Consider the following 15,253-nt stretch of genomic DNA (forward strand, 5'->3'; position numbering starts at 1 on the left):
TTGGTACTATCCTTTAAAATTATAGCTTGATATGTAAATATTAAAAGAATAAAATGTTTTGTTTAACTGATTCTTATGAAGACATTAAGAAGAACTGCAATTAACATTCAGCAATATTATCTAAATATATTTGGAAAGGAGACATCTGTTAGCTAAATCACAGTACTTTGTTTCTTATCATAAATAGAACTAATTTCATATTTTTCATAGATGAAAATTCATAAATAGTTTCAATATAATTATTATCCTAAACATTAGTGAATTATGGGAGAAACACCTCTGTACCTTTTTTGCAAGTCCTAAGACATGCTTTTTTAGAAGTAAAATTGTTTTCGTTTCCTCCACATCCACTGTACTTAAATGGGCGGCATTTCCCAATGGTTGAATTGTAGTAGAATCGGCTCTCGTTGGCTTGACACAGTCCTCTATCGGCTGGGGTCAGACACCAGGAGGGGCCGTAAAATTCTAAGAGCACCAAAAAACATTGTAACTCATATATTATACTTGATCTGAGACTTTCATATTTATTGTTTATAAATTAGTCCTTTGGCATACTTATGTAAAATAGTAATCTGAGTGAATAAAAGCAGGAAAACTCATGTATTTCAAATCCAGGAAAATGCTTAACCAATCTCCAAGTGTCTACTGTACTGACACCTTTCTCTAATAAATAAAAAAGTAGATACATCTGCTAAAGGAAAGTGTTATGGTTACTCTTTATATGAAAAAATAGTTGTACATAATAGAAGCAATCACTATTCAGCAATTTAACTTTTGAAAATTTGTCAGCCATATCCAGTAAAAAAAATTATCAATGTTTACATATCATTTTTTCATAAATGCTCAACTTTGGAAAAAAAAGTCCTGCTGAGCAAAATCTTTATTCATTGTCTGACAAAAACACTGAAGCTAGGGAAGAGTATCTTCTTTTAAGCAAAATTCTGAATGATGTGACATAATCACAGTTTGAAGCAAAGGATTCCAAGTGTAGCAGATTTTAACTTTCAAGCTTCAGAAAAGTAACCCAGAATGCAGTTTTCTTGTGAACTGCAGCATCAGTTCTAGATGCAAAGGAAGGAATATTGCTAAAGGAAGTAAGATAAGACATTTACAGGTTTAAACCAGACAGGCGGATTGTTGATGGGACCAACCTCTTTCAAAAACATTAGGGGAAAAAAATGCAACTAGGGTAATAAAAGGCTCACTCATTTACTCATGGCAAAGCAGATTAATAGTTTCAGCCCAATGGCTGTCTTTAGCTCCTTTGGAGTTTTCTGTCAGTGGCGGGACACTGGTACTCTTCAGTAGCAGACCCAAAGTGCTGGATATTAATAAACCAATACTGCAGGTAAACTAGTACATGGTGGAGAATCAGTATAAGAAAACTTCAGTGGCTTCTCCAAATACTGAGATGTGGTACAATAAATGCAGACAAAGAGGATTTGCTAAATTTACAACAGTGGCAGATAATTGAACTTTGAGGAATCCTGTATCCAGTGAAGACAAATGGGCTTGTGCAGAAAGCAAGAAATGGTTTGATGGAGAGCAAAACCTGGATTAATAGGCTATGAAAGAAATAAAATAAACAGTTTGAGGAAAAAAATGAAAAAAATCTAAAATTGATATACACATTTTTACCACCTCTTGCCTTCTAGGTATTTAAATAAAGATTAGAATATCTTGATAGAATGGCTCATGTAACAGAGAAATTCTGGAAAATATATGAGAAGGAGTGGTAATATTGTGAGAAGAATATATGATAAGACATTTTAGAAAGATAGTATTCTGTGTCAAAATTCAAGAACTATAATCACGTAAAGAGCATTGTATTATTTAGGTCTTTGATTAGGTCTATAGACACTGATTTTAAAAGAAACTCTTAGGAGCTGTAAAACTAAAACATTCAAAATCATGTGGTCTAATTTATGTTTTACCTAATCTAATTTGGGTGTTACAGTTATCATAAATCAAAATTAAAATGTATTTGGTGGGAATGTGTGCCTAACTTTCTAGAAAATGTTCAAGTCTCCTGTCCCCAACAATGGTTTATGTAAGAGGAATTTTCTAAGTCTAGAAGAGAGATTTTTGTAGTTGAGCAAGTTTTCTAGTGTATATGCAATTGCTTCTCATCAAGGCACAGCCTAGAATAAGAGATGGTTATTAATTGCCACTACTTTTATCTCCACTAGCTTCTGAAGTCATCACCCATGTTTAGAAAAAAAAAAAAATACCCCATAAGCAATTAGCCTGATTTCAGAAACAGAAAACAGAGGGGATTGCTGTTTTTCTTTTTTAGATTCTCAGCAAAGACTCACGTATGCTTCATAGCAGATCTATGAGTATGATGGTATGATTCAGCTATCAATTTCACTTCAGCATTTTATACACAATATGTATTAGCCCATAGTCAGTTTAGCCCAGAGTCAGTTAAAGACAATACATATGGATGCACTTCTAAGTTGTACACTTCTTCTTTACAAATGTTAATTATTATGTCTTAATAGCAATGGCCTACATAAAGCTTCTTATACCGGAAAAGAAAGAGTTGTGTGACAGGAAGCAAATTCATCCTTCTTTCTCCAAACACAGGATCTATAGTAAACCTGGCCCCATAACAAAGTTAAGGCTATTTCAAAGTTGAGAGCAAGCCTGCCTGGTATATGTAGGGCTATAGTCCCTTGACTGAAGGTTAAAAGGGAGGAGCTCCTGTTATCACAGGCCAGGTGAAAGCTAAAGCCAAAATGGTCCTCTCCACTGGGAGCTGGAACCATGGAGGATACACTACAGGTTTGGTGGGGAGATGTACCCTAGCTCCTGTCTTCCTTCGGCCACCTAGTCTTCCAACAATGTCTGCTACTGACCAGATCTACTCAGAAACCAAGGGAAAGGAGTCCCTATACTATGGGATAGGGCAGGAAGAAGACAGGAATAGTTTGAGAGCAAACAGACAGTTGACTGGGATATGTGCCATCAGAGAGAGTTTCAGTACCAGTTAAATTGTCCTAAGCATGAGATTGCCTCTACCTGAAACTTTGCTGTGACTTCTGAACCAGAAGATGTCTGGCATACCGCTTCTGACAGCCTGGGATTTGGTATGCAGACTTGAATAGTCTCTCTTAGCAGATACTGGCTCCTACTCAGGAAGTTATCTTTTGGTTACTAACCCAAAGATAGTTCATCTCTCTCACTTTGTTTGCCCTGATTTTAATCACTACCTGCACAGATCATTGAACACAACTCATCTTTGACCCAGATCAATATTGAGATTCCTAACACTAGAAATTAGATTTTGGTAGTGGGTTAAAATTGGAAATTACTAAGAATGTTGTATAGTTAACTTAAAAAGTTTTTAATAATACAATAAATTATCATCAGCTGGGGGTCTTTAACAGGCCATTACTCTTCAGAACATGAATTATGCCTGCTATGTAAACTAATCCATTTCTCCTAAAATAATTTTAACCCTAACTAGTAAGACTACTATTGGGTTACTCTAGGATAAGCAACAGTAGAATTAAAATAAGGAGGGAGATAGTTTCTCAAGGACATTGTAGCTCCAAGATTCTTTGAATCCTTGATTGTCACTGGTTCGATCTCCAAAGGTGAGAAAATTGAATTTTTTTGTACCCTGTGAGGATAAGCTTAACTGTTTTCAATTAACATATTTATTCTAGATGAACGTAGGCACTCACCTATTCAAAATCCAGAGTTTGATATCTACAATGAAAGAAAATATAAAAGTTTTGATGTAGTTGCACAATGTGAATTTTTTGGTCTATATTATAATTATTTTTAGAAATTTAAGATAATTAAAAGACACTAACCTGACTTTTGTTCATTTTCCAAGGGAATTTAATAACTCAATGCATTCTGTCTTACCTTGCTGTAAATAACAAGTTGAACAACTTCCATTTAGGGAGCCTATGATAGGTTTCAGAATTGAGGATCCACTTATATTATTGCCAGGAATTTCCAGGATCTAATAAAACTGCTAAACTGTAAGATGGCACTCTAAAGTCAGTTTTACAGATAATGTGTTTGGTATAAATTTTATTTTAAATATAATCTTTTTTTTATTGAGGTATCATAGATATACAATCTCATATTGGTTTCAAGTATCTAACACAGAGGTTCAAGAGTTACACACATTATCAAATCCTCATCCTCTCTCTACCCCAGTGCAGTTACTATCTGTCAACATAGGAAGATGTTACAGAATCATTGACATATCCTCCATGCTGTACTACCATCCCTGTGACCAACTTGTATTATGATTGATAATTTTTGTGCCCCTTTATCCACCTCACACTCCCCACTGACTCACGCCAACCCCTCCCCCATCTTAACCACCAGTCACTTCTCAGTGCCTCTGAGTCTACTGCTATTGTTCATTTTGCTTTGTTTTGTTTTTATATCTCACAAATCAGTGACATCATATGGTATTTACCTTTTTCCCCCTGGCTTATTTCACTTAGCACAGTACCCTCTAGGTCCATCCATGTTGTTGCAAATAGCAGGATTTCCTTTTCTTTTATGGTTGAAAATATTCTATTGTGCATATGTACCACCTCTTCTTTATCCATTCATCTATTGATGGACACTTAGGTTGCTTCCATATCTTGGCTATTGTAAATAGTGTGGCAAAAAGCATAGGGGTATATATGTCTTTTTGAATCAGGGGTTTTGTCTTCTGTGGGTAAATTCCTAGAAGTGAAATTACTGGAGAGAATGATATTTCTGTGTTTAGTTTTTTGAGGAATCCCCCCCCCATACTGCTTTCCACAGTGGCTGCACCAATTTATATTCAGAACAACAGTGTAAGAGAGTTCCCTTTTCTACATATCTTCACCAGCACATGTTATTTCTTGTCTTTTGGATAGTGGCCATTCTAACTAAGATGAAAAGTTAGAATTCTAACTGATCTAAGGCTATTTTAATAAGATGGTAGCTTGTTGTGGTTTTGATTTGCATTGTCTGATGATCAGCAATGTGGATCATCTTTTCATGTGCCTGTTGGTTAACTGTATGACTTCCTTAGAAAAATGTCTAGGTCATCTGCCTATTTTTAATCAGGTTATTTTTTTTTTGGTATTGAGAAATATGAGTTCTTTATATATCTTGGATGTTAACCCCTTACCAGATAAATTGTTTACAAATATATTCTCCCATACTATAGGTTGCCTTTTTGTTCTGCTGATGGTGTCCTTTGTTGTACAGAAGCTTTTTAGTTTGATGTAGTCCTACTTGTTCATTTTATATGTTGTTTCCTTTGCCCAAGGAGGTGTGTCCAGGAAAGAGTTGTCACGCTTATGTTTAAGAGATTTTTTACTATGTTTTCTTCTAAGAGTTTTATGGTTTCATTCATACATTCAGGTCTTTGATCCATTTCGAGTTTCTTTTTTGTAAGAAGTTAGACAATGTATAAGTTTCATTCTCTTGCATGTAGCTGTCTAGTTTTCCTAACACCAGTTATTAAAGAGGCTGTCTTTTTTTCATTGTATATTCATAGCTCCTTTATTGTGTATTGACTGACCATATATGCTTGGGTTTATATATAGGCTTTCTATTCTGCTTCATTGATCTATGGGTATGTTCTTGTACCAATACCATATTGTTTTCATTACTGTAGCTTTAATAGCTTGAAGTCAGGGAGCTTAACACCCCGGCATTGTTCTTTCTCAGGATTGCTTTGGATTTATTTTGTGGTTCTATATGAATTTTAGGATTATTTGCTCTAGTTCATTGAAAAATGCCTTTGGTATTTGGATAGGGATTGCATGGAATCTGTATATTGCTTTGGGCAATATGGCCATTTTGAAAATATTAATTCTTCCTATCCATGAACAATGAGCATGAGATAGAGCCCCATTGATTTGTGTCTTTAATTTCTCTCATGAGTATCTTATAGTTTTCAGAGTACAGGTCTCTTATCACCTTGGTTAGAATTATTCCTAGGTATTTTGTTCTTTTTGATGCAATTGTAAATGGAGTTGATTTCCTGATTTCTCTTTCTGCTAGTTTGTTGTTAGTATATAAGAATGCAACAGAATTTTGTATATTAATTTGTATCCTGTAACTTTGATGAATCCAGTTATTAGTTTTAATAGTTTTTTTGTGTGTGTGGAATCTTTAGAGTTTTCTATGTATAACATCATGCCATGTGCAAATAGTGGCAGTTTATTTCTACCTACCATTTGGATACCTTTTATCTCTTTATCTTGTCTGATTGCCATGGCTAGACCTACAGTACTATGTTGAATAAAAGTGGATGTGGATATCCTTGTCTTGTTCCTGATCTTAGAAGAAAAGCTTCCAGCTTTTTGCCATTGAGTATGATGTTAGCTGTGGGTTTGTTGGATATAGCCTTTATTATGTTGCTGTACACAACTTCCAAATTTTGTTGAGAGTCTTTATTATGAATGATGTTGAACTTTGTCAAATACCTTTTCAGCATCTATTGAAATGATCATGTGGTTTTTATCTATTTTGTTAATGTGGTGTATGACATTAATTGAATTCTGAATATTGTACCATCCTTAATTCCTACTTGGTCATGATGGATGATCTTTTTGATGTATTTTTGAATTTGGTTTGCTAATAATCTGTTGAGTACTTTTCCATCTATGTTCATCAGGGATATTGGTCTATAATTTTCTTTTTTGTTTTGTCTTTGTTAGGTTTTGGTATTAGAGTGATGCTGAACTCATAGGATGAGTTTGGAAGTTTTCCCTCCTTTTCTGATTTTTGTAATAGTTCTAGAAGGATGGGTATTAGTTCTTCCTTTCCTTGCAGAATTCATCTGTGAAGCCAACTGGTCCTCAACTTTGGTTTGTTGGGAGTTTTTTTATTACCAACTCAATTTCATTTCTGGTAATTGGTCTGCTCAGATTATCTATTTCTTCCAGGGTCAATCTTGAAAGGTTGTACTTTTCTAGGAATTTGTCCTTTTCTTCTAGGTTGTACAATTTGTCAGCATTTAATTTTTCATAGAATTCTCTAATAATTCTAGTGACTATGCCTTTGATCCTGTATGGGAGAGACTTGAATATAGAGACTTTTGCTTATTTGTGTCCTGTCTCTTTTATTCTTGATAAGTCTGGCTAGGGGTTTGTTTATTTTGTTTATTTTCTCAAAGAACCAGCTCTTGGTTTTGTTGATTTTTTTTCTATTGCTTTATTTTTCTCTATTTTATTTATTTCTGCTCTGATCTTTATTATGTCCCTCATTCTACTGTCTTTAGGTTTCATTTTTTCTTCTTTCTCTAGTTCTTTAATTATTAGTTTTGAATGTTTATTTGGGATTGTTCTTGTTTCTTGAGGTGGGCCTGTACTGCTATGTATTTCCCTCTTAGACTGCTTTTGCGGCATCTTACACATTTTGCACTGTTATATTTTTGTTTTCATTTGTCTCCCTATATTGCTTGATTTATTTCATTTGTTCATTGATCCATTGATTATGTAGGAGCATGTTGTTTAGCTTCCATGTGTTTGTAGGTTTTTTTGTTTTCTTTGTGTAATTTATTTCTAGTTTTATATCACTGTGGTCTGAGAAGTTGCTTGATACAATTTCAATCTTTTGAATTTATTGAGGTTCTTTTTGTGGCCTAGTATGTGATCTATTCTGGAGAAAATTCCATGTACAATTGAGAAAAATGTGTATCTTGGTGCTTTGGGGTAGAATGTTCTGTAGATATCTGTTAAGTCCATCTGATCGAATGTCTTTTTCAGTGCCTCTGTTTCCTTATTTATTTTCTGTCCGGATGATCCATTGATCTGAATACTGTGTTAAAGTGTCCTAAAATGAATGAATTGCACTCTACTTCCTCCTTTAATTCTGTTAGTGTTTATTTTAAATATATAGGTGCTCCTATGTTGGATGCATAGATATTTATACTGGTTATATCATCTTGTTCGCTGACCCCTTTATAATGTCCTTCTTTCTGTCTTGATACTTTCTTTGTTTTGAAGTCTGTCTTGTCTGATATAAGTACTGCTACTCCTGCTTTTTTCTCCCTATTACTTGCATGAAATATTTTTTTAACATCCCTTCACTTTCAGTCTGTATATGTCTCTGGGTCCAAAATGAGTGTCTTGCAGGCAGCATATAAATTGGTCTTGTTTCTTTATCCATTATGCCATTCTATGTTTTTTCATTGGTACATTCAGTCCATTTACATTTAAAGTAATTATTGATAGCTATGTACTTATTGCCACTTCATTGTTTTCTGGTTGTTTCTATAGTTCCTCTCTGTTTCTTTCTTCCTCTCTTATACTCTCCTCTTGTTATTGATGGTTTTCTTCAGTGTTGTAATTATATTATTTTTGTGGGTGTATATCTGCTATAGGCTTTAGGTATGTGGTTACCTAAGGTTCAAGGATAGCTTCCTGACTGTATAATATTCTATATTAAGTTGATGATTGCTCTATTTTAAACACAATCGAAAAGTACTTCTTTTTTTCTCTTCCTCCTTCTCCATACTTTATGTATCATATGTCATAATCTGCATTTTTTTGTGTATCCATTGACTGATTTTGTGTATAGTTGGATTTACTAATTTTGTTTCATTTTACTTTCATACTTTCTAGGTAAGTAATTGGTCTACTACCTTTACTGTGGGTTTATTTTCCCTGGTGAAAACTATTTAGCCTTAGGAACATTTACATCTACAGAAGTGTCTTTAAAATATCCTACAGTACTAGTTCAGTGGTTCTAAATTCCTTCAGCCTTTGTATTGGGAAATGTTTAATCTTTCCTACAAATGTGAATGATAATATTGTTGAATAGAGAATTCTTGGCTTAAGGTCCTTCCTTTTCAGTACATTAAATATTTCATGCCACTCCCTTCTGGTGTGTTAAGTTTCTGTTGAGAAGTCTGCTGGTAGCCTGATTGGATTTCCCTTATAAGTAATCATTTTTTCTCTCTCTAGCTGCTTTCCATACTCCTTATCTTTAATTTTTTCCTTTTAATTATTATATGTCTTGTTTTTTTCTTCCTGGGGGACCTTTTGTTTGAGGCTCTCCATGCTTCCGTGACATCTGAGTGTCTATTTCCTTCCATAGATTGGGAAGTTTTCAACAACTATTTACTCATGGAGATTTTCTGTCCCTTTGTCTCTCTCTTCTCCTTCCGGTACCCCTCTTATGCAAGTTTCATTTGGAGTTGTTACACAGCTCTCTTAACATTCTCTCTTTTCTAGAGATTCTTTTTTCTCTCTGTCCCTCAGCAGCTTAATTGTGCTCCTGTTCTCTAATTTCCACCTCATTGATTATCTCTCCTACTTGCAGCAACCTATTACTCATTCCCTCCATTTTGTGTTTCATTTCAGATACTATATTCTTCAGCTCCGAGTGGCTCTTTTTCAGCTCTTCTATCTCTTTGTTGAAGTCTTCCCTGAGATTGTCAATGCTTTTCCACAGATCACTGAGCATATTTATGACTGTTACTTTGAAATCTTTATCAAGAAGATTAGTGATCTTTGTTTCATTTAGCCCTCTTTCTAGTGTCTTATCCTTTACTTTTGTTTGGAACATATTCCTCTACCTCCTCATTTTGTCAGGGTTTCTGTGTTTTTGCCTTTGTATTACATGGATCTGCTATGCTTCCTGGTCTAGAAAGTAATGGCTTTATGAAGAAGGCATCATGTGGTGCCAGAAACTCAAGACTCTTTTCTCTTCAGTGCCTGGGTCTGGAGCCCCAGTTGCTGCTGATGGGCAATAAGTGAGGCCACTTTTCTGTCTGTCTGCTGGCAGTGGTTTAACTCCATCCACTGTGACTGGCATTTTGCCTCAGCCGGCCCTTTGTGATAAAACAGTGGCTTCTGCTGGAATTGTTGTGGGTAGGCTGCCCTCTGCCTGCCCTACAAACATGTCAGGGATATTGTGTTATGGGATAGGTAGGGCAGTCTTGTGGCTCTGGGGCAGGTGCCCAGTGGTTGGGAGTGGTGTGGCACCAGCGAATTGCCTGGTTGGGCTTCCTGGGAGGGGGAAGGAGCACTCAGCACTGGCTGCTGCAGGTACCTCTCTAATTGGACTGAGACAGGGCTGAGAAAGTTGGGAAAGCATCCCTCTACCTGCCAGGCAGCAAGGTCTGACACTGCTGGGCTAGTGGGTGGTGTACTGGTGGTACTCAGGGCTAAGCTGCCATGAAGAGGAAGGGTGCATTTGGGACTCCCAAGAATGCCCAAGCTGTTGGACTGAAGGAGGACTGGGGAAACATCCTCCACCTGTCCTTTCTTCTCCAGAGAGAGCTCTAGCCTATCCTTGCCCCTCTGCTAGTAAATCTTTCACACTGCCATTTTGGGTCTCAGTGGGACCAGTGGAGCATGCTTGTCCCCCACTGGCAGCAGAAGTTTCAGCCTCCTGAGTGCTTCAACTCTCCCTATTGTCCAGCCCCACTAATCACCAGAACCCAGTGCAGTGTGGTTGTGTTCCCAGAGCAGATCTCCAGAGCCAGGTGTGCAGAGTTCCTGAGCACCTATCCCCTCACTGCTCTGTTCCTCTTCTTTCTGCCTGTGGGCTGGGATGGGGGAAGGACTTGGGTCCCACTTGATGGTAGCTCTGCCACTTTACTCTTCTCTCTGTGGTCTTCTCTTCTTCACCTGGTGTAATGGTCTGTTTTGCAGTCTTCAGGTTGTTTTCAGGGTTAACTGTATTTGCTGTAGTGTGTGTGGGGGAGAAGGTTTCTGCCTTGCCTTCCAAGGCCATCATCATTTTTCCCACTCCTTCACTTTGAATCTTTACTGTGTTGTCTCTTTTACTGTTCCTATTTTACATGACTATTTAGGCCTTTATTTTACTAGTCTACTCAGGTTTTATGATCAACCTCATTCCTTGTTGAATAAACTATTTTTTGTCTTCTGAGATTGTTTTAGGAAATTGAATAGCAAATTTTTCCTTTGACTAACAAACCTTTTCCCCCAAATTTGTAGTGAAGAGAAATACAGATATTTTTTCTAATTGTAATTTATTATGAAATGTTGAGACAATACAAAAGTATAACTAATATAAAAGTTCTCCATAATTTGACCTGAGTCCTCTAACTATCATCAGTGGTTTAGTGTATATCTTCTCCCAAACTATTTACGTATACAATTACATATTAGTATATTGCTCTGTGTCTTTCTGTTATACTTGTTAATATTTTGTCAATATGTTTCTATATTTGTTCATAAGTATACTTCATTCTTTTCAAGGTATGCACAGTATTTCACTTTTTGAAATGATTATAATATATGTACTCAATCTATTACTCATGTACATATAGATTATTTCTATTTTTTTTCAATTCCAGTAAATGATTCATGAACTTCCTTGTAAACTGGCTCAGATATTTCTACAGGAGATAGTTATAAAATTAGAATTGTATAAAAACTACATTCAATATATACTTTGGTAGATGTTGCTAATTTTTCTACTAAAGGTTTAAATAAGTTTATATAAAAATGGTGTTTAAAAGTGCCTAAACAATCATTTAATAAACTATGGACATTACAACCATGTATTTATTTACTGTTTGTTGCTTTTATTCTCTTCTCATACCCAAAAAAGTGGAAGGGTACTATATAGAAATAGTAATTGCTTATAGTTCCTCAAATGTTCTGCAAAATATAATTTGCATAGGCCCTAAGATACCACTGATTTTAAGATGCACCATTATTTTATATAGTGCTTATAAAGAAAAAAGAAAACCTACAATGACAGTATTATACTCTATCCATTATAAACTTTATCATGCTTTCACCATGTTAAAAATGTAGAAAAATATGCATCTTAGAATTGATAAAATATGATTTATCTTTTTGTGTCAACACACCAAACTTATACACATACATACACACATATACATATACAAACCCACACAAATGGGAATGGAAAGGATATGCACTACTTACTGGGCAAAAATTTGAGAGGATGTGCAATCAGTGGGAAAGATAATTACTGTAGATAATTTTCTATTAGGTAGGGAGCTTAGCAGTTTGCTAGGTTACAATTCTGTAAAATAGATTCTGTTATGCTGAGCTTATTCTGTACTGTTGAAAATCCTCCTAAAGCTACTTCTAGTCTTGAATTTTATTTACTTCATTATGACTAGGAAAATCAAAATAGCAAAGAAATATTAAAAGGAAATATGTAGAATGTTGACAATGATTGTCTCTGGGTAGTGCAAATATGGCTCATTTTTTTCTTTTTTCTACTTTTTTTGAAGTCAACAATTATAATATTCAAATTCTGTAAGACATATAATAAATATTAGAAATACTATTATATAATAAAAATATTTCTAGGGTATCCCATTGTCCTGGGGTCATAAAGAAAAGACTGGAGATTGGACTCTGATTATGAAAGGAGAGAAAGCCTGGCACCCATAAATTTAGTATTCACAGGCAGTAAATCTATGCCACAGGAAAAGCACGTATCTCTCTATTCACTAACAAGGGGGAATTTTTTTTTAATGGCTAAAAACTAACACTCCTTATAGAAGAGAAAAGAGGGCAGGGGATGGGAAAGCAAGCACTGTGGAACACTCGTTTTTCTGTGTGCACTGGGCCACTTAGCTGGGGGTAAAATGTACAAGGTAAGCTGCCAGAGCATTTGAAACTAAAAGGTCATGGGGAATGAACTGGAAGAGACCTTCCCCAGGCAAGAAAGATGCCATAGATTAAAAAGGGAGAGGAGAAATTGGTAGATATTTATTTGGTTGGATTTCTTTGCCTACATACTGCCTCATCAGTGGGCAGGGTTCACAAAGTTGTCTTCATCCAGGGATTTTTCTAAATAAAGCCTCAACGAAAGAAAGCCATAGTAAAATTACAAATTATGAAACTATTATGAGCATAATCTATTCCAAGAAAAGTATGTCTTATAATACATTAAAAAATAAAATATAATTAGTATAAAATATAGCCATAATAGTTTCCTAATTTTGTAATTTTATCATGACTTTCTTTCACTGTGGTTTTACTTAGAAAAATCCCTGAATGAAGATGTAATTATGAACTATATCTATGGATTAACCAGCATCGAGGTAAACAAGTCCAAGATGTTAGGTAGAAGATAGAACCCAAATTTTGAAAAGAGAGAAAACTTGAACTTTGACATCCTCAATGGAAGTGAAGGATGTCACTACCATAACTCTGTCCTCCATAACATTTGTACATGTCTCTGTTTTAGCATATAACGTAGGCATTAAAGTAATCTAAACATATATTTCCTTCCCACATTTGCAGGCATACCCCTAAAGGATGAAACCATCCTCTTATTTATTATTCTCAGACTCCCAGTCCCCATGACACTTCCCATCTTGTAGGACATACTAAATATTTGTTGAACTGAACTGAAATTAAGAAGTTTAAGAGATATGTACCTCAGGTCATAATATAATTGGAAATGTAAGCTCGCAAGTTCTTTGATTAGAAGTAAGATCCAGAAGAGAAAACATTATAATCATGCTTGAATTTTACAAGTACTTTATGTTATTTCACATAATTATTATTAAGTACATTAAATGAGGATACTCAGATCAAGGTTAAAGGCTTTAGCTGTATTAAAAAACTATTACAAATGAAATGTGTACACATAACACCCCTGATTATTTTAATTGTTTCTTGCCATAAATCTCCATTGACACTGGGTAATCATCATCATCACCAAAGCCTCAAGTATTAATACTTTTAGGTTCTTACTGTGTGTTAAACACTAGTTAAGAGTTTTATATCTGTCATCACAAACTTCACAAAGATTTTATATTTTTCTCCGCGTTTAACAAATGAGAAACCTGAGGCCAAGAGTTGTGTAATTTTTTCAAGTCCATACAGAGAGTTGGCAAATTACATAACCAGAACTGAAACCCACATCTTTATCCCCAAGCCAATGCTTTCACCCTCCAAGATATGTCATCTGAAGACTAACTAACTACCAAATAAAAATAATGGAGTGAAGACATTTTAGTAATTATCAAATAAAGAGGAAGTTGTCCCAACTTCCCCTTATTTTATGTCCAACTCCTGAAGTCTCTCCTCTTTGAAGCTCAGGTTCAGAATATCTTAGATATTTTGTACCCTTGGTTACAGGCACGGAGTTGGAATTTATCAAGTTTGAACAGGAGCAAAATATCCAATCAAAATAGGTCATCAAACAAGAAGGCTGGAAACAAGTATTGGGAGCAACAGTGCTGAGCCATGCAGTATTCAGAGCTCAAACATTTGAAGGCAAGAATTGCTGGGTTGGCTGTTCAATCTGGACTGATTTTAGAAATAACAGACCAAAGTTCTAGGCATTTATGCACTCTGTGATCACACTTGCACCAGTCAATCAAATCCGTTTAATAGCATTAGGATGTGAGAGAGAACTGGAAACCTCATTCTGCTATATGCCTAGAAAAGAAAGAGTTGGGATTCTCCTAATCAACATATTTTATATCAGTGCTTCTCAAATCCACTCCTGCAAAGATTGTCCAGTATTCAAACAGAAAAAAAGGCAGTCAGAAAATCACACATAGCATACAGTAGCACAGGTTTTACTGATCTATTCTGACTTCATTCCTAATCTGCTTTACAGCAATCAATACCAAATTAATATTATAACAGGGAAATTTCCCTTCTAGCAAAAAATATGTGCCATCAAATTAGTATTGTTAGTTTTAGTTTGTAATTTGTTTTGTATCCATTTATTAATAAGTTTTTACTTACATATGTTTGATGGTCACATGTATAAGGAGTTTATTCCTTCTACTAATTTACTTTTTCATGTGAAATTAATGGCATTCAAAATAATTTAGTTTATAAATCAGAAGTTGATGATTTTTCACTTTTAAAGGTGTCTGTATTACTCAAGTTTTAGAAACACTTCTCTGGAGGAGGAATCTTATGACTAAGGGTAAAAAAAATTATCCTTGTTAAAACCAGAGATGGTCCAGGAAGAAAAGGATTAGCAAAAGTAGTCAGTGGTCACCTAGGGTGAATGTATTTGGATGGCAGCAGTCTTGGCAGAGATAAAGTACCACATTTCTGTTTCACACCAGCTCTCCTGCCAGGAAGTAGAAGGTCTGATGGATCCTCTCCACAAGTTGTTGTTTATTTTTGGAAAGGCAGCTTGTCAGCATATCAGCATATGAGGCACTAGATTCACCATGGAGGCATATTTAGAGTATGAGAGAAGTTTCTGTTTCTTGGTCTGAGAACACACTATGAAAAACAGAGTACTTTGGGACTACAGAAGTGGGCTGAAGTGGTGCTTTCCAGAATTGTCAACAATG

The 15,253-nt window shown here is 35.3% G+C and overlaps 1 protein-coding gene across 3 annotated transcripts in view; it reads right to left on the bottom strand.

The window, feature by feature from the left end:
• Nucleotides 1-15,253, bottom strand: part of TFPI (tissue factor pathway inhibitor) — a 95,120-nt gene that overhangs the window by 5,085 nt on the left and 74,782 nt on the right. For all 3 annotated transcript variants that reach the window (XM_057503807.1, XM_057503806.1, XM_036924877.2), the window contains one exon: nucleotides 286-465. In XM_057503807.1, the coding sequence (XP_057359790.1) occupies nucleotides 286-465 (180 nt within the window). The remainder of the gene's footprint in view (nucleotides 1-285; nucleotides 466-15,253) is intronic.

This window comes from Manis pentadactyla, chromosome 6 (assembly GCF_030020395.1).
Source record: "Manis pentadactyla isolate mManPen7 chromosome 6, mManPen7.hap1, whole genome shotgun sequence".
Taxonomy (NCBI): Eukaryota; Metazoa; Chordata; class Mammalia; order Pholidota; family Manidae; genus Manis; species Manis pentadactyla.